Here is an 18906-nt window from a genome sequence, read left to right as displayed (position 1 = left end):
GGTTGCAAGGGAAAATTGGTTGGTTGGGGTTGGGTGTTGGGTTTTTCCTCCTTTGCCTTTTGTCAGTGAGGTGGGCTCTGCGGTCTTCTTCAAAGGAGGTTGCTGCCCGCCAAACTGTGAGGCGCCAAGATGCACGGTTTGAGGCGTTATCAGCCCACTGGCGGTGGTCAATGTGGCAGGCACCAAGAGATTTCTTTAGGCAGTCCTTGTACCTTTTCTTTGGTGCACCTCTGTCACGGTGGCCAGAGGAGAGCTCACCATATAACACGATCTTGGGAAGGCGATGGTCCTCCATTCCGGAGACGTGACCCATCCAGCGCAGCTGGATCTTCAGCAGCGTGGACTCGATGCTGTCGACCTCTGCCATCTCGAGTACTTCGACGTTAGGGGTGTGAGCGCTCCAATGGATGTTGAGGATGGAGCGGAGACAACGCTGGTGGAAGCGTTCTAGGAGCCGTAGGTGGTGCCGGTAGAGGACCCATGATTCGGAGCCGAACAGGAGTGTGGGTATGACAACGGCTCTGTATACGCTTATCTTTGTGAGGTTTTTCAGTTGGTTGTTTTTCCAGACTCTTTTGTGTAGTCTTCCAAAGGCGCTATTTGCCTTGGCGAGTCTGTTGTCTATCTCATTGTCGATCCTTGCATCTGATGAAATGGTGCAGCCGAGATAGGTAAACTGGTTGACCGTTTTGAGTTTTGTGTGCCCGATGGAGATGTGGGGGGGCTGGTAGTCATGGTGGGGAGCTGGCTGATGGAGGACCTCAGTTTTCTTCAGGCTGACTTCCAGGCCAAACATTTTGGCAGTTTCCGCAAAGCAGGACGTCAAGCGCTGAAGAGCTGGCTCTGAATGGGCAACTAAAGCGGCATCATCTGCAAAGAGTATTTCACGGACAAGTTTCTCTTGTGTCTTGGTGCGAGATATACCCTTATACACACATACATATAGTTCGTGGTCATTTTTGCTCTCGTTACATGTCTTCATCTCTCTGTCTGTTTTGTAGTTGTTCTGCAAATTTTCTTGCTCCTCCGGATCCGAGAATAGTCTGTTTTGTTGCCCTGGAATAACTATTTTAAGTACCGCTGGGTACTTAATTTATATCTTTTTTTCCATAGGATCGCTTTTTCTGTATTAAACTCCTTCCTCTTCTTCAGGAGTTCAAAACTTATACCTGGATGGAAAAAATTTTTTTGACCTTTGTATTCCAGTGGCTTTTTGACTTCTCTTATTTTCTTCATTGCTTTCTCCAATATATTTTCTCTTGTTGTATATCTTAGGAATTTTACTAAAATGGATCTTGGTTTTTGTTGTGGTTGTGGTTTAGGGGCTAATATTCTATGAGCCCTTTCTATTTCCATTTCTTCCTGTAATTCTGGTCTTCCTAGGACCCTGGGGATCCAATCTTTTATGAATTCTCTCATATTCTTGCCTTCTTCATCTTCCTTAAGGCCCACTATCTTTATATTATTTCTTCTATTATAATTTTCCATTATATCTATCTTCTGAGCTAACAGCTCTTGTGTCTCTTTAACTTTTTTATTAGATTCTTCTAATTTCTTTTTAAAGACCTCTACTTCCATTTCTACGGCTGTTTCTCGTTCTTCCACCTTGTCCACTCTTTTTCCTATATCTGACATGACCATCTCTAATCTATTCATTTTTTCTTCTGTACTTTTTATTTCACTAAATTCTTGCGATTGCCATTCTTTTACTGATTCCATATATTCTTTAAAAAAAAATATCCATTGTCTTGCCCTTCCCTTCTTCTTCTATTTCTCTGTGTTCTTCCTCTGGGTTGGTCATCTGTTGTTTCCTTGATTTCTTTTTACTCTCTTCTTTCTTGTTCTCGTTGTTTTCTATGTTCTCTTCTTGCTGCTGTGCTGTGGCTGTCATTCTCAGCTGTGGAGATTGATTCCTCAGCTGGTCCCCCCTCCCATCATTGTTTTTTTTTGTCTTGCGCATGCGCGGTTGCGCACTTTTGCTTGGCTCCGCGAGCCATTTTTGCAGTCCTGAGCTCGGGACTTCGACTGACCTGAGGGAGCGGGCTTCTCTCTCCACAGCGGTCCTCCTCGGACAGGTAAGGCCTTCACCTTCTTCTTCCGATGTCTTTTCTTCTTCTCTTCTTCCCGTTGCTTTCGACTTTTCTTTCTTCGTTGTCATTTTCTTCCCACCTTTACTTTCACTTTATTTTAATTTTCGTGCTTGTGTCTTTGCGTTTTCTGTGTTTTTTAAAAACTTTTGCGGAGAGGGCTGGAGTTCCCCGACCGGCCATTACTCCGTCACGTGACTCCTCCAACCTGTCTATATCTCACTGCAGCATTCTCTGTATCCTCTGCACAGTTTGTTTTTCCACTCAGTTTAGTGTCATCAGCAAACTTGGATACACTGTTTTCCCTCTTCCAGATCGTTAATATATATCAGGACCAGTTACGGACTCAACACCGACCTTGCAGCACTCCGCACCCCACTGATTGCTAACCGGATAAACACCCTTGTATCCTAACTCTCTGTTTTGGAGGGAGGAGGGGTAAGTGCAATGGCCGGAGACAAGTTCAAAACCCTCTGCAGTTTCTTACAGTCTTGGGAGGAGCACTTCCTGAACCATTCAATGATACATCTGAGAGGGGGCTTTTAATGGTGCACCTGTCGAGGTTGTTAAGGCCAAATATCCTCAGGTTTCTGAGAAGTCAAGGCACTGATGGGCTTTGTTGGCCATCGCATCAATGTGAATAGACCAGGACCAATTATTGGAGATGTTTACCTCGGGAACTTAAAGATATCCACTATCTCCACCTCAACACCATTGATACGGACCAGAGAGTGAGCTCCATTCTTCTTCTGGAAGTCCATGACCAACTCCTTGGTGTTGCTGTCAGTGAGGGAGATGTTGTGGGCCTGGCACTAAGCCACAAATTCCTTCCACTTTCTTCTATACTATGACTGTGGTTTCATCTGTGAGATTATGGATGGAGTTGGAGTGATGTTTGGCCACACTGTCAATGGTGTAGAGGGAATATAGTAGGGGGCTTTGTAATTGCCATAAGATGTCCTTGTTAAACAAGAAAATCTGCAGGTTTACTTACTGTGGATGCTGCATGACCTGCTGAGTTTTTGCAGCACATTTGTGTATTGCAAGATGCCCTTGTGTCTGTACTTCAAACTCTTTTACAATGAAGGCCAACACTCCATTTGTCTTCTTGGAACACGTGTATTTGCTTTCACTAATTGTTCTGTCAGAATATCAGGTCTCATATTTCACCAGCCCTGTGGACAGTGACTTCTGAATCATAAGATTCTCTCTGTTCAAAAATGAAGATTTTCCTCTTATTTCCCCTCAGATCCATGTCCAATGCAAGCAGCTTCTGTCTCAACCTGTCAAGATCTAGTACATTTTGTGTATTTACCAATGACAAGAGTTCTGTAATGAGACATAAAATAGAAAAAACAAATATATAAAATACATTAATTGAGGATAAAATCTCTGAAGGAAAAGCCTCACAGATGCTGGAAAACTGAAGTGAAATCAGAAAATGTTGATCACACACAAGTAAAGCGGCATCCATGGAGAGCTAAAAAGGTTCAATGTTTCATGACTCAAGGTTGTCTGTATGTGGAATCACAGCAGATAACTGAACTCAGGGAAATAAATAGTGATGTCTTGAAGAGAGTCCATGATGCAGAAGAGGTTCTGGAGGTTTTAAAATACATCAAGGGAGTTCTGAACAGATAAATGAAAATTAGTTCATTTTGATTCGACGAATAGGAAGGTGGAAATCTTAGAGATGTCAGAATATAGAGATACAGTAACCCATGGGTTTCTCAGTGGTTGCATTCCTGAGAAAGGTCTGTTTTGTATCATAACCCAAAAATTGGAGGAGAAAATGTGTAGAGGGATAGCAGACAGCTGCAGGAAACACAAAAGTTGTTACAGTAGGAAATTTTAACTTTCCACTGGGACTCCCAATACTGTGAAAGGGCTGGATGGCTTGGAATTTCTCAAATGTGTCCAGCAGAGTTTTCTAAATCAAAATAAGAGGTACTAACGAGAGAGCGTAATACTGGATCTCCTTTTAGGGAACGAGATGGGACAGGTGACAGAAGAATGTGCAGGGAAACGTTTTGTCCAGCGATCATCATTCCATTAGCTTCAAGTTATTGATGGGTAAGGATAGGTCTGGTCCCCTCAGGATGAGATTCTAAATTGGAGCTAAATTTGAGGTCATGAGAAAGGACCAAGAAAGCATGGATTGGGGTAAGTTGTTTTCTGGCAAGGGTGTGTTGCACAAGTGGAAGGGTTTTAAAGGGAAAATTTTGAGAGTACAGCTATTTGGATGTTCCTGTCAGGATTAAAGGCAAAGCTATCAGGGATTGGGAACCTGGTGCTTCGAGGGCTATTGGGGAACTGGAGAAAGAGAGTGAGGTATACAAGCGTTTTAGGAAATCAGGAGGAAATGGGGTACTTAAGGAGTATAAAAAATGCAAGAAAAAAAACGAGGATGGCAGGAGCACTAAAAGAAGTCATGATATGCTGCTTTGACAGACAGTGTGAAGGAAAATCTCATGGGTTTCTCTAGGGGGATATTAAGAACAAAAGGATAGTTCTGGATAAAATTGGTCACTTTGAAGATCAGAGTGGTCGGTTATTTTTGAGCCAGAAGAGATGGGGGAGATCTTAAGTGTTGTTTTTTTTTGCATCATATTTACTCAAGAAACTGGCAGAGTTGTGGGAAGTAAGGAAAACAATCAGTGAGGTCATGGAACCTGTCCAGATTAAAGAGGAGGAAGTGCTTGCTGTCTTAAAGCAAATGAGGGTGGATAAATCCACAAGGCCTGACAGGATATTCTCTCAGATCTTGAGAGAGGCTGGTGTAGAAATTGCAGAGGACCTGGCAGAAATATTTAAAATGTGGTTAACCATGGGTAAGATGCCAGAAGATCGGAGGGAACCTCATGTTGTTTCATTGTTTAAAAAGGGCTCCAAATGTAACCCAGGAAATTCCAGGCCAGTGAAGCTGACATCAGTAGTTGATAAATTATTGAAAGTTATTCTAACAGATTAGAGATACAAGTATTTGGAGAGCCAGTGACTAATCAGGGATAGTCAACATGGCTTTGTGTGTGATACGTCATGCTCAACCAATCTTATAGAGTGTTTTGTGGAAAGTTGATGAAGGAAAGGCTGTGGATGTTGTGTACATGGACTTTGGTATGGCCTTTGACAAGACCCATATGGGAGGTTAGTTCAGAAGGTTCACTGGATTTGAAATTGGCTAATTAGGAGAAGACAGAGAGTAGTAGTGGATGGCTTCTCAGACTGGAGGCCTGTGACTAGTGGTGTGTCTCAGATATCGGTGCTGGGACCATTGTTGTTTGTGGTCTATATCAATGATCTGGATGATAATGTGATAAATTGGATCAGCAAGTTTGCTGATGACACAAAGATAGGAGGCGTCGTGGACGGTGAGGAAGGTTATCAAAGCTTGCAGAGGGATCTGGACCAAAGTGTGCAGAGAAGATTTACTAGGATGTTGCTGGGTCTTCAGGAGTTAAGTTAAGGGAAAGATTAAACAGGTTTGGACTTTATTCCTTGGAACATAGAAGAATGAAGGGAGATTTGATAGAGTTTACAAAATTATATTCAGTTAATGCGAGTAGGCTCTTTTCACTTAGATTAGGGGAGATAAATATGAGAGGACATGGCTTTAGGGTGAAGGGGAAAGGTTTAGGGGGAACTCTTCACTCAGAGTGGAGGGAGTGTGGAATGAGCTGCCATCCGATGGTAAATGTGGGCTCACTCTTAAGTTTTATAGAATCATAGATGGGAGAGGTCTGGAGGATTATAGAATTGGTGCAAGCCAGTTGGACTAGCAGAATGATATTTTGGCATAGATTAGAAGGGCTGAATGGCCTGTTTTTGTAGTGTACTATGGAACCCGGGTGTTCTCATTAAATGTTGCACCAAAGGTTAGCAACATCATAATAATGCAATTGTGAGACTTGGCTTTTAGAGATAGAGCTGAAAAGTAAGGGAATTGTACTGAACCTGTATTGAACTTTAGTTAGAGCATACTGGACTCCCTTGTTCACTTATCTCTTCCCACTAATCGCCTCCTCAGAACTACCCCTGTGACTGCAGTAAGTGCTGTACTTGCACCCACACCTCCTCCCTCACCACTGTTCATGGCCCCAAATGCTCCTTCCAAGTGAAACTTGCCTTGTGAGCCTGCAGAGGTCATCTGCTGTGTTGGGGGGTGGGGGGCGGGGGATGCAGATTAGCAAATTGTTGAGCACCTTCACTCTATTTGCTGCAATAGCAGGGACCACCCAGTGCCCACCATTTTAATTCCATACCCATGTATCTGTCCATGGATTCATGTATTGTCAAACTGAGGCCACCTGCAAATTGGAGAACACCTCATATTCCACCTGGATAGCCTCCAACTGGTTGGCTTTAACATCAACTTCTCCAGTTTCTATTGGGCCCTTCCCTGTGTCTCTCTCTTTCCTGTCCTTCCATCTTAATTCCCCCAGCTCCCCAACCTATCCCTCTCCACTCATAAAGCTGCCCTCTGTAGTGTGGCTTGTGGATGGTCATGTGACCTCTCCATCTTGAACCCAGTCAGAAGTCGCATCATGCCAATCAAGGGTAGATTCACCCACCCATGAGTGTACTCCTGACCATTGGCCCCTTTAATCACCTCGTGATTACTTGGGTCAGACCCTCAATCTTTACACTATGAAGTCCACCACAAGGAGTAGGGACGAGCCCTGCTCCACTCCAGGTTGTGATCGCTGGAGGAGTCGTTGGTAAGGTATGCACAACACAGGGATCAGGTCTGTGGTACATTAGTGTTGTAGATAGCATTGGAGCAGTGCCCACATTAAACAAGGAATGGCATATTGTAATCCTTGGTGGGTACAAATCTGTACACACTTGCTGGTATTGGTCGTGTTGAGTCTGATGTGACTGATTAGAATTGTATGTTATCACCTTATGTGTGCTTTAATAAAGATTCTTCCTGTGTTTAGTCTGTGTCCAGAATCATTGTTCTTTGAACCCACCGAACGTGCTTTCCTTCTTACTCAACAATGGGCGATGTGAGTAAGGTTCAAGGAGTCTCGGCTGGACACACGCACAGTCACGAGTTTGAACTTATATTAACAAGCATAAGTGTGGATCTCCTGTTGTGTGTGTGTGATGGCATCTGAACAGGACCAGCAGAAAAGGCCCCACAGCTAGTAAGGGAGCCTCAGGGCCCAAGAGTAGAATTCCCAGGTGGACTATGTTGAATGAACTATGAGATGATAGTGCAGGGTTTAGCAAGTTAGCTGGCAGACTGGGCTGACAGTTTGGACGTGAGGGGAGAAGTTTGGGCAGCATGTTGGGTTTCCCCTTAAGAAGTTGGGATTTCCCAAAATTGAGGGGTATTATGGTGAGGGCTTTGCCTTATAGTATCACTCCTGATACACCAACAGGAAATTATAGAATTAGGCCAACAAGATTTCCACAACAATAGAATCCCTCCAGCATTGCTGCTGTGGGCTATAGGAGGCAGTGAAGACTCAAGTGTGAGCGTGGGAAGATGGCGTAAGGATCAGACGTGCCTTCCAGTTCTCTCCTGACTCTATCTTATTGTTTTGTCTAGAAATGCCCGTCAAAATTCTTTAAAAGTTTAGATAATTTCAGTGCTGTTAATTTAACTTATGATGGTACAATTGGTGAAAAAGAGCAAAAAAAAAACAACAACAGATCATCAAAAAACTACATTTTCCAAAAGTTCAAGTTTTGGAGCCTACCTTGCAGGAAAGACACCGGGACTCAGCGTGAAATGGATCCCAGGAGAGAGGTACAGTGTTCGGATGTAGAGCTCTATGTTACATCAGTAGAGCCTCCTAAAGAGGGCGCCAAACAGCCTTTAGAACAAAGAGTTACTCAAAGGTATTTGTCAACTGTAGAGTTGGCGCTGCAAACTGCACCTCTTGAGATAGAAGAACCTATACAACTTGATGTACTGGGAGAACTTAAAACATTATGGACTGGGGAAAACCCCGGCCAGCGTCCTCCAGTCACTGCTGGAGAGGCGGTGGCTGTGGCTGGGGTTTCCACTACTACAAGGAAGACAACCAGAATGAAGGAAGGAACAGAAGATCCTTTGGTTATGCAGAAGAAGCAGGAATCTGTTGAGCCAAAATCTCTTCCAATTGAAAAGATTTTTGTGAATCTTGAATCTAAATTATCTTATACAATGCAGGGATTATCCAAGATTATGACAGAACTTGGTACTAGGTTTAATACTCTGGTGAAAATACATTCTCAACAGATGGCTGAGTTTGGAGCTTTTAAGCTTGAAGTGAGAGATAAATTTAATTCGTGTGAAGAAGATATAGACGAAATACAGGATCAAGTTTTTGATGTGACTAAAATGGTCGAAGACTTACAAACTCAAAATAAAAATTTGGTGAAAAAGATTGATTATTTGGAAAACCAATCCAGACGGAACAATATAAAGATTATTGGTTTTCCGGAAGTTATGGAGGGACCAGACCCAAGAAAATTTTTTACTGAATGGATTCCGCAGGTGCTGGGTCAAGAACATTTCCCGGAAGGTATAATACTGGAACGTGCTCACAGAGCCTTGCGTAGAAGACCTATTTCAGGTCAAAGTCCAAGACCTGTTTTGGTTCGTTGCTTGAATTATTACGACAGAGAAATAATTTTACGAGTGGCTATTAGAAATGCACAACAGAGAAAATCACCCTTGATGATTCAAAATAATCGAGTTTTCTTCTATGCGGATTTGAGTCAAGAACAACGGGAATTCAATCCTGCTAAAGAGTTGTTGTGGAAGAAAGGTTACAAGGCAACCTTTAGATATCCAGCTGTTTTGAAGGTTTTCCAAGATGGTTGCCAACCAAAGTTCTCTGATTCTCCAAAGGAAGCTATAGCATTTGCTCAAGAGCTGCCAATTACTCAGTTTCAACAGAGACGTAGTCCGCCGCGATCTCTAAGGAGACAAGAGATGGAAGAAAAGAGCCGTGCTCCAAGAAGGAATGGTTGTAATGGTGACTCGGCAGTTGGAGCTGATTAAAAGAAGAGTTGTCCTTTTTTTTCTAATGTTTTTTTTTAAAAAAAGGGATATTAAATAATGATGTTAGTTTAAGATGAAGTGAGAGTTGGGGGAGAGAACTAGATAGGCACTATTTCCTGAAAGTCATCTGCTACGTGTGAGTTATCTCACACCCATTTTTTTTTGGGAGTTACCGCATTGCGCAGTTTAGACGGGAGGGGGTATTTTTAACCTCCTACCCTTTTTTTTTTCCTTTTTTTTGTATTATTAGATTAAAGAGTGAAGAGGTTTTTTTTTTGTTTAAATATAAAAAAAAGCATAAGTATTTGATTGTTTAAAAAACTAAAAATTTATGTGTTTTTTTTTGTAAAGTTTATTCAGTAGATAAGGAATATCTGAAATTTAAATGTGAATGGGATGGATAAGTTTTTTTTAAATTTTTTCTTTAACTTTAAGGTGAAAGGAGTGGTAATTCTGGTGTATATTATTTTGCTATTTTAGTTATAGAACGAAGGGAATAATGGTGAAAGTTATAAATTGAATTGTACAATTCTTAATGAGGCTTGAATTTTGTTTGTGGTTTATGCTCCATTTGTTGAAGATATAGATTTCGTTGTAGATGTGTTTTTATTATTTGGATATCTGAATTTTAACGTAATGATTGGGGATATTTAAATGTGGTATTGGAGCTTTTATTGGATAACCATTCAAGAGTAAAAGGGAAAAATGGTGGAAGAGTACTAAAATTGAATTGTACAATGCTTAATGAGGTTTGAATTTTGTTTTAAGATGGTGGTTTATGTGACTAATATGATAGATGTGAAGTTAGTTGATATTTAGTGAAGGTTTATCTCTATAGAGAAAGTTTTTTTCATCTCTTTTTTCATGTTACAATTTTTTTTAAGGATTATTGTTTAAGAATTTTTGATAATGTTACTAACTTTACTAATTTTTTATATTAAGTTTGAGTTAAATATGTTTAATCTTAACTCCGTTTGTTAAATATATGCATTTAAGTTTGATTTAAATGTTTTTTAAGTCTGATATCTTAGTATTACTTTTCTTTTTGTTAGTATTTTAATCAGTTATGTTTTTGTTTTTTTTGTAAGTGGGTTTTTTTCTCACATATTATTAACTTTATTAATTCTTCACTCTTTATTTTGGGGGAAAGGGGGGGTTGGACTAATTTGAGTTGGGTTATTAATGTGTAATAATTATTGGGGAGGGTATAGTTTATTTAGATTACTGATACTGTATTGTAATTTTATTATTTTATTCTTAATTTTTTAAAATGTAATCCTATATGTTATTCATGTTATAAAATCTTAAATAAAGTTTTAAAAAAAAGTGTGAGCGACTAACATGAAAGGTATAGAGGCAACCTGGAAGCTGATTAAAATGCAGCAGCTACAAGCAGCTCTCGGTCTGGCTGGCAGCATGACCTAGTCAAAGTCTGAGCCGTTGTCTAGTTGGGGGAAGGGGTTGACACGAGGCCGGGGATGGGGATGGACAATGACGACTGTGAGGAAACTGAGTCAACCAGTGACAATGCAGTCCCAGACCTGCCACGAGGGCCCCCACACTCCTCAGAATGGGGAGGAAGCTGAAAATAGGGGGACCTCAAGCAGGCACACGAGGACACAATTACATTATGGAGGCTCGAGACTACTCAGCCAAGGAACTAACTGGGCTGGGGGAGCAATACCACCAGTGGCCAGGTTAAAACCTGGCTCCGTGGCTGCTACAGCTGTGGGACGAGGGAGGCCCCAATGTCTGCCCCTCTCATCAGGAAATGATCGCCCTAGGCAGTCCGTCTCAACAACAGACGATTAACACCACCTTGTGAGCACTACCAGAAAAGGTTGGTGACTGCAGTGTGGGCCAGGTTCCCACCTTCCTAGAATGGGACCTACACAGCTGACCACAGTGGCATCCCATTAGTGAGGGGACACAAGTCATTAGGGAGTGATGGTGGAGGTTGGTACAATTAGGGCATTTAAATATCCCCATTACCCTGTCACAGCTTCTTCTCCCTGGTACCTTCAGATAGAAGGCATAGAAGCCTGAAGACCAGCCCCTCTGGTTTTTCTCCAACTGCCATCAGACTCTGGAACATCCCCTTGTTACAAGAATCAGGGAATGATGTGACACCACAAAAGGTCCTGTCAACACTCCTCCTGTCACTTCATTTTGCACCAGGATAATTGTGAATATTTATATTGGTAATTTTTTGAATTTCTTCTCTTTTTAATTCACTATTGTGGGATTTCACTCGAGTACCTGGCTCTGTTGCAGCAAATAACACATTTGGTGCATGTGTAACTTGAACAATTATCCTTTTCCTCTGTGAAAAACATGCCCCTTGCAGCCCTTTTGCATCTTGCCTTTCACTTTAAATCTATGTCCTCTGGTTTTAGATTCCCACAGCCGAGAAAAAAAGGGCCATGACTATTTACTTTATTTGTGCCCCTCATGGTTTTATAAATTTCTACACTTTGTTTTGAAGTCCAACAAGAAATGCCACAGCCCATCCAGCCTCTCCTTATAACTACAGGCCTCCGGTACTGGAACCATCTTTTTACACCCTTTCCAGCTTAATGACATCTTCCTCGAGCGAGAGCAGTCTCACCAGCCTCGTTCAGTGGTAACATGATGTCGCTGCTTCTGTACTCAGTACTCTGAGAGATGAAAGCTAGCGTGGCAAACACCAGTCACCACTTTCAGGGAACTCTCTTTCCCAAATCTCTTTAAACCTGCCCGTACCATATCACCCAAATGGCAAAAGACTGACCTATCATGACCTTACTGTACTGATGAAGGCCTGGAGTCTGATGAAATTTTACCCAAGTCTGACAAAGGGTTCAACCAACCAACAGTGATGGCCACTAAAATGGGAACCACTTGATTGTGCCAGAAGGTTCCAAGTCAGAGACTAAAATGCTCACAATTTGCTGTTTTAAATAGGCACAAAGGACCCCTTATTTTTGAAGAGGAAGAGATTCTCAGTTGTAGTAACTACCATCATTCAATCGACAGTCTGTCTCGTAATGATTACATTGCAGTTTGGGTAATGTGTGTTAGGATGATCTGAAAAGGAAATAAAAGGTGCCACAGAAATTTGTCTGTTGTGGTTGTCTGCTCTTTGAAGACAGGAACTATTAATCCAAGGACTCCAGTCAGATCGCCACACTCTGAGCAAAATACTCCTTCTTGGCTCATATGAAGTGGTGCCTGAGTGATGGGCACCTGTGAATGTGGTGGCTGCATCATGGAGGAAACTCAAAGCAAAATAAAAGATACAAACCTTCACTCCACTCCATCACCTAAAATACCCACTCTGTGCTATTGCTCAAAACACTACAGCCTTTATTCTTGCTTCAATCAAACTGGGATTTGGACCAATACATGAACTGCATTCAGTTAGATCCTTGAAGTTACCTATTTAAATTATCCTTTGGTTAACAGTACAAAGATTGCTTATTAAACTGACATGATCTCAGTAGCATCTTCTCCAGTGGTCTGTACAGAAGTCTGCTAAATAGTTCCAAAAAAATGTCACTCTTATTGTTTCAGTCATACAAAAACTTGCTCTTGAGGTACCGAGGACTGCCAACTCTCTCCTTTTGAGTTACACAGACAGAAAAAAGGGCAGCATCACATGATTATAATACAATTCTTCATTGTAACCACAGAGTGCTATTTTCTGCACAAGATCCATACGTTCTATTACACTTCATTATCGTAGAAACACTATTGTTTAATTACCAAATTGTAAAAAAGCAGCTTTTTCATACATCGAGAGCATATAGAACTAGTGCATTTCTGAAGCATCAACTATTTAACAGAATGCATCCTATGTACCACACGTATTGCACTTATCTCCATGTATACCTTTACCCTTTATACATTGCACCAAAGTCTCTTCAAAGTATTAATTGTATTAAAAAATTAAAAGGTAAAAATACTTCTCACAGCAAATTCAGAAAACAGACAAGACAGTCTTATGAAAGCAGGTTGAAAATTAAAGTTGAGGTGCCACTGGGATAGGGTTTTATTGACTCCTGCTTTAGAAAGGTGTCTGCACAAATCCATGGACTGCAACATTTTGCTCCTGAGGTGCAGCTCTCTGCTCTCACTGACATTGTGCGTGTGTGGAGAAGAGGCAGCAGGGAGAGTTTAAACTGGCTGGGGTTGGGAAGATTGAGGTCATTGGCCACACCCTGGAGGACTTGCAGGAGGTTCACTTCTACAGATTTAATATCATGTGGCTGAAGAAATGGATGGGCTGAAACAAAGACTGGAAAGTTACCCCAGTCACGAGATGCTGTATATTACCCAATGCTCCCAAGGCTATTTCACTGAGTGATGCCGTCAGATAGCACAAACCTGAAATGCATTTCATCATCCCTAAAAGATTGGTCATGACACAGCCAAAGCCAACTTGCCCTGTGCAGAAGGTATCAAAACCTAGAGATGAAATTCTATGCTAAGAAACTGATATTGAACACCCAAAGAATGTTTTATGGTTAATACTCATTGCTTAGTGAATATTTCCATTGTAATAGAATTTGTTTTGAAGGCGTTATCTGGGAGCCCAGTTAACATAGTGGTTAGTGCAACGCTATTACAGGGTTACACAGCATCCACAAGGAGTTTGTCCATTCTCTCAGTGACCACCTGACAAAACTGAGGGGGTTGGTAGGTTCATTGGGTGCGATTGAGTGGCACAAGTTTCAATAGCTAGAAGGGGTTTCTATCATGAAAATGAAATTTTAAAAAACCAGAAATGTTCTTCAGCTTTGACAGGCACAGGGTTGGGAAACAATTGCTGGTTGTTATTTGTGAAATTTGGGGTAAGAAAAACTTATGAGCAGACTAAAGATCTGAGATTCTGTTCATCCCTCTGCAACTGGATCCTTGACTTCCTCATACCAGCAACATCAGCTTCTCCACACTGACCATCAACATGAAGGGATCCCACAAGCTGCCTGTTTAGCCCCTTCTCCAGTCCATGTACAGTTAAGTTTGGTTCTCAATCAATCTACGTATTCGCTGACAATACTTCCGTTGTTGGCAGAATAACAGCAGAATGGAGATCAAGAATCTGGTTGGGTGGTGCTAGAACAACAATCTTACTCTCAATATCACCGAATCAAAGGATCTTATTTCAGGAAGGATAGGCTGAGGAACTATTCATCTGTCCACATTGAAGGGACTGAGTAGGAATGGGTTAGAACCAAGTTCCTGAGAATCTAGATTTCAGAGACCTTTCCTGAAGCCATCACATTGAGGCCATCGTGAAGAAGGTACACCAGTGCCTCTACTTTCTAAAGAGTCTGGGGAGATTTAACAATGGGGTGAGGCAGAATAGTTCAGAATGCACGAGGTGGGCCGAAGGGCCCGTTTCTCTGCTGTAGTGTTTAATGGTTCAATGTAGTTGACTATTCTATCAAATAATAGGTGCATTGTGGAAAGTTTACTGACTAGTTTCATCCTGGTCTGGGTTTGGGAACTCAGCTGTTCAGGAATGCAGAAGACTCCTGTGGCAACCAGCATCAGACAACCCCATCACCCTGGTCGCTATCTTTTCTTGCTGCTACCTTCAGGCAGAAGGTCCAGAAGGTGAAGAGGAGGACCTCTAGGGTTAAGAACACTTTCCAACAGCTACTAGGCCTTGAAACACCCCTTTGTTACGCTAATTAGGGATTTTTCCGACAACACAAAATACCGCCTACACTATTGATAAGTCACGTTTTTGCACTGGATAACTGAATATTAATCTATTTCATATTTATTTTCTCTTTTTAATTCAATTAAGTATACTATCAGAATTGTATTTTTTACTTACTTTTGCAGTTTTTTTTTTTACAAAGTACCTTTTCAGCTGCAGCAAGTAAGAATTTTATGTTTATGCACATTGTACAATATAGACCATAAACTCATTATCACCGTTATATGCAATAGTTTCCCAAACAAATTAACACATCACTGGAGGAGCTCCCTTTTTCTCCTTGGGGAATGAACTGTGATGTGTCAAGCAGTAAAACAGAATTCCAAAGGTTTGGAAAATACATGCTTTGAAACCATTCTTCTCTTAATCGCATCCAGGTTTGAGATGGGACTGTGATGATGGGAGAAATGGGCAGAGAGACGGCAGGAAAAAGAATAATAATTTTGGGAGGGCAACATAGAGGCAACTAACTCACTGTTTATCCACTCTCCATCCTGACTGGATGCAAAATGTGAACAAATGTGAGTGAAAGTTGGACAACAAAAGCAGAATGAAAGGAAGAAGCATGATGCTTTGGAGTGATTTTCGGCAAAGCTCAAGATTTATGAACTTATTGATGTTGTTGCTGAGAACTTGACTTCTTGAAATATTGCAAACAAAATACAACTAATTAAAGATCTGGATCCACTGCAATTTGCCTTCCACCACAATTGCTCCACAGCAGATGCAATCTCCTGGCTTTCCATTTCACTCTGGATCACCTGAACAACAGCAATACCTACATCAGGTTGATTTTCATTGATTACAGCTCAGATTTCAATGCCATCGTCCCTTCAGTACTGGTCAGCAAGCTTCAAAACCTCAGTCAATGCGGATCAGTAACCTCTTCTCACTGACCATCAACACAAGCACACCTCAAGGATGCGTACTTAGCCCACTGCTCTGCTCTCTCTACATCCATGACTGTGTGGCTCGGCACAATTCAAATGCCAACTACAAATTTGCTGATGGCAGAATCATAGCCAGGAATGAGGTAGAATATCAGAGTAAGAGAGATTAATTAGTTGAGTGGTGTGATAACAACTTTGCACTCAACGTTAGCAAAACTAAGGATGATTGTGCACTTCAGAAAGGGGAAACCAGGAGAATATAAATCAGTCCTCATCGAGGGGTCAGCAGAAGGAGTGTAAAGAACTTCAAACAAATGGTTATGGTTATATCTGAATGTCAACATCTCTGAAGATCTATCTGAGGTCATTATATCGATGCAAACATGAAGAAGGCTCACCAGCGGCTCTACTTAGTAAGGAGTTTGCGGAGATTTGTTGTGTCACCAAAGATTCTCTTGCAAATTTCTACAGGTGTACCATGAAGAACATTCTGTCGAGTTGCCTCACTATCTGGTATGGAGGTGCCAACCCATAAGACAGGACAAGGCTACAGACTCGTAAACTCAGCCAGATCCATCATGGGCATCAATCTTCACTACATTAAGGACATCTTTAAGAGGTGACGCCTCAAGAAAGCAGCCTCTATCATCAAGGATCCTCACCACCCAGGCTATGTCATCTTCTCACTGCTACCATCAGGAAGGAGGAGGTACAGGAGCCTGAAGATAAACACCTAACAGTATAAAAGCAACTTCTTCCCCTTCACTATCAGATTTCTGAATGGACCATGAAGCACAGACACTTCCTCACTTTTTTTTCCCACTTCATTTGCACACATTTATTTTTAAAATATATTTCTGGAACTGTCATTTTTTTAAAATCAATTTTTGCCCTTGGAATGCACAATAAGGCTGCCGTAAAACATGACAATAAACCTGATTCTGAACTGCATCACATATGATGTGATATACACTGGAGGTTGGATTTGTGTCATACTTGCCAAGCCTTCTGTTCAGTGCAATGTGCTGAACGATCTCCCAATTAAAACAGAGGAAAGGAGGTGGAGGTGTGAATCTCTGAAATGCAATTTCAACAGTGTTAGATCTTCATCGTGAACTTACATTGATAAATTGGTGGTTTTGAGAGACGTTGTATTAAGGAGGTTCTACCGACTTCAATTCTCGGCAACGTAACCTACCCTGATTGGCGCTTCATCACCATCACTTCCTGCCTGAACAATTATCCAGATCATGCACCGAATATCCATAGTACATGGCTGTTAGAAAAGACATTTAATAAATATTGCTTTTTGCTCTTTACAGGTCGATTTGAACACAGAGTGATATATTGTTCTGATCTCCACATAGTGGAAGCAGGAGCATTAACTGTGAAGTGACTTTGGTTAATTTGCCAGTAGAAATGGGGCATTGTTTATCCCAACCGTTTTCCAGAAATGTGTTTCTTTTACTTTTAAGCTAAAAGAAGCAAAAAGGCCCAGCACATCTCACTTCACACAACAATCTTTGTTTCAAAAGCTTACTTCTCCTAACTTCTAAAACCCTACGTAAACTGTACATCTAGCAACTCATATTCAAAATTACACTCAATTATTCCTTGAAAAGCAAACACTGAACAAGTACAAACACGTTCATGACCTCTTCCACAATCCAGAGGAATGTAGAGAGAAAAAGCCCCTGCAGGAGGCATGTTTCCAAAAATTATATAATTTTTAAATTTTCTATCCTAATTGTAATCTGGAAACAGCCTCTGGTGTGAAATATAAGTGTGGAGCATTCTTTCCAATGATCTGGGATGGAACAATGTCCAGACCTCAGAGTAAGATAAGCAAGTTTGGTGCTCGGTTTCCTGGGGTCACAGCCTGAAGCCTTACATTTCCTTGTCTGTCCAAGAGGATTGCATTGGCTGGAGATAATGGGAGGTACATGGGTGTTCAGTGAAAACTTTTAATTTGGATGGTCATATCATTTTAACAAATTTCCCAGCTCCTGAACTCCATTTGTCCTGGCGATGTATTGCTTTGTTGGCAGAACCAATACACTCTATTCTTCTGCGTCCTTCTGTGTAATGTTGCGTGCTTGCTATCTGGTGCATTGGTTGGTACCTTCTTTAGGAAAGTGCATTAGCTTCTTAAGAACTGCCTCTCTTTTTCCTCTCAGCACCATGGGCTAAGAGAACCATTTGACGATTGCTTCAACAAGTGAGATCTGGCTCAAGCCAATTCTGTCTTGTTGATTTTTCACTCTCTTAACTACGCTTTAAGAAGGAAAATAAGTCAACAATTTTAGTGTTTTTGTTAAATGTACAAACTAAATCGACTTTCATTTCTCTTCTTGTCCCTTTTTTCTTTGTGAAATAACACTGAAAATATATCTCAGTCAATTTACAAGGACATAGCCTCCATGTTGGGTATCAACTGTCTCCATCATCTCACAATCAAAAAGTCCTGGAAGTTCAGGAACTGTTACATTTTTGTAGGTCTCGGGTGAATTGGTGACAACTTCATTTTCTGGAGTTTGACTCAAGGGCAAGCCAGCTTGCTGGGTTTGGTTGAGAACATAGGGACATTGTTCTGGGTAACCAAGCTCTGGAGCTGTGGCTCCTACCACATCACAAGGCTGGTAAGCATACTGCAAGAGTTGTTGTTGCTGCTCCAGGTGAACTTGGGACTGAAGTTGAGGCTGTGTTGACTGCTGAACAGAAGTCATCTGTTGCAGAGAATGCTGCAGCTTATAGCGCTGGCTGAGGAATGGGTCACACTGCATCTGTTCTGAGGGCTCCAACACTGGACTTAGCGGCTGGGCCATGCTGAATTGTTGCTGCTGCTGAGCTTCGGGGTGAGCTACTGGCATCTGTTGAGTTGGCTGAGGGTATGAGCCTTCTGCAATCTGCATTTGGTTGAAATAAGCCTGCAGTTGTGACTGTTTTTGGAGAAACAGGCGTTTCTGCTGCAACCTGAAATGGAAGATTAAGGAAGCTGAGCACGAGGCAATAATATAGATGACACTTTTCAAGTTCTCATATTTCCCATTTCAAAACATGTCACCTTCACAGAAACGTAAGTGGCGATATTCCGAATTACGGTCTTATTTCCAATAAATCAAACTCTGTAGATGCAGCTGTAAGTAGCTTTAATTTGTTGATAAAGCAATAAGCATTTTGCATAACTTTATATTTAAAGACATCACGATATAAAACAAT

The 18906-nt window shown here is 41.4% G+C and overlaps 1 protein-coding gene across 4 annotated transcripts in view; it reads right to left on the bottom strand.

Annotated features, from left to right (window-relative positions):
* Positions 1–12409: 12409 nt before the first annotated feature.
* LOC138741619 (serine/threonine-protein kinase SIK2-like) overlaps positions 12410–18906 on the bottom strand; it is a 261937-nt gene continuing 255440 nt past the window's right edge. For all 4 annotated transcript variants that reach the window (XM_069895961.1, XM_069895962.1, XM_069895963.1 and 1 more), the window contains exon 15: positions 12410–18660. In XM_069895961.1, the coding sequence (XP_069752062.1) occupies positions 18084–18660 (577 nt within the window). In that variant the 3' untranslated portion in view covers positions 12410–18083. The remainder of the gene's footprint in view (positions 18661–18906) is intronic.

The sequence above is a fragment of the Narcine bancroftii genome, chromosome 8 (genome assembly GCF_036971445.1).
Source record: "Narcine bancroftii isolate sNarBan1 chromosome 8, sNarBan1.hap1, whole genome shotgun sequence".
NCBI classification, from domain to species: domain Eukaryota; kingdom Metazoa; phylum Chordata; class Chondrichthyes; order Torpediniformes; family Narcinidae; genus Narcine; species Narcine bancroftii.
This window is presented reverse-complemented; position numbering and strand designations above follow the sequence as displayed.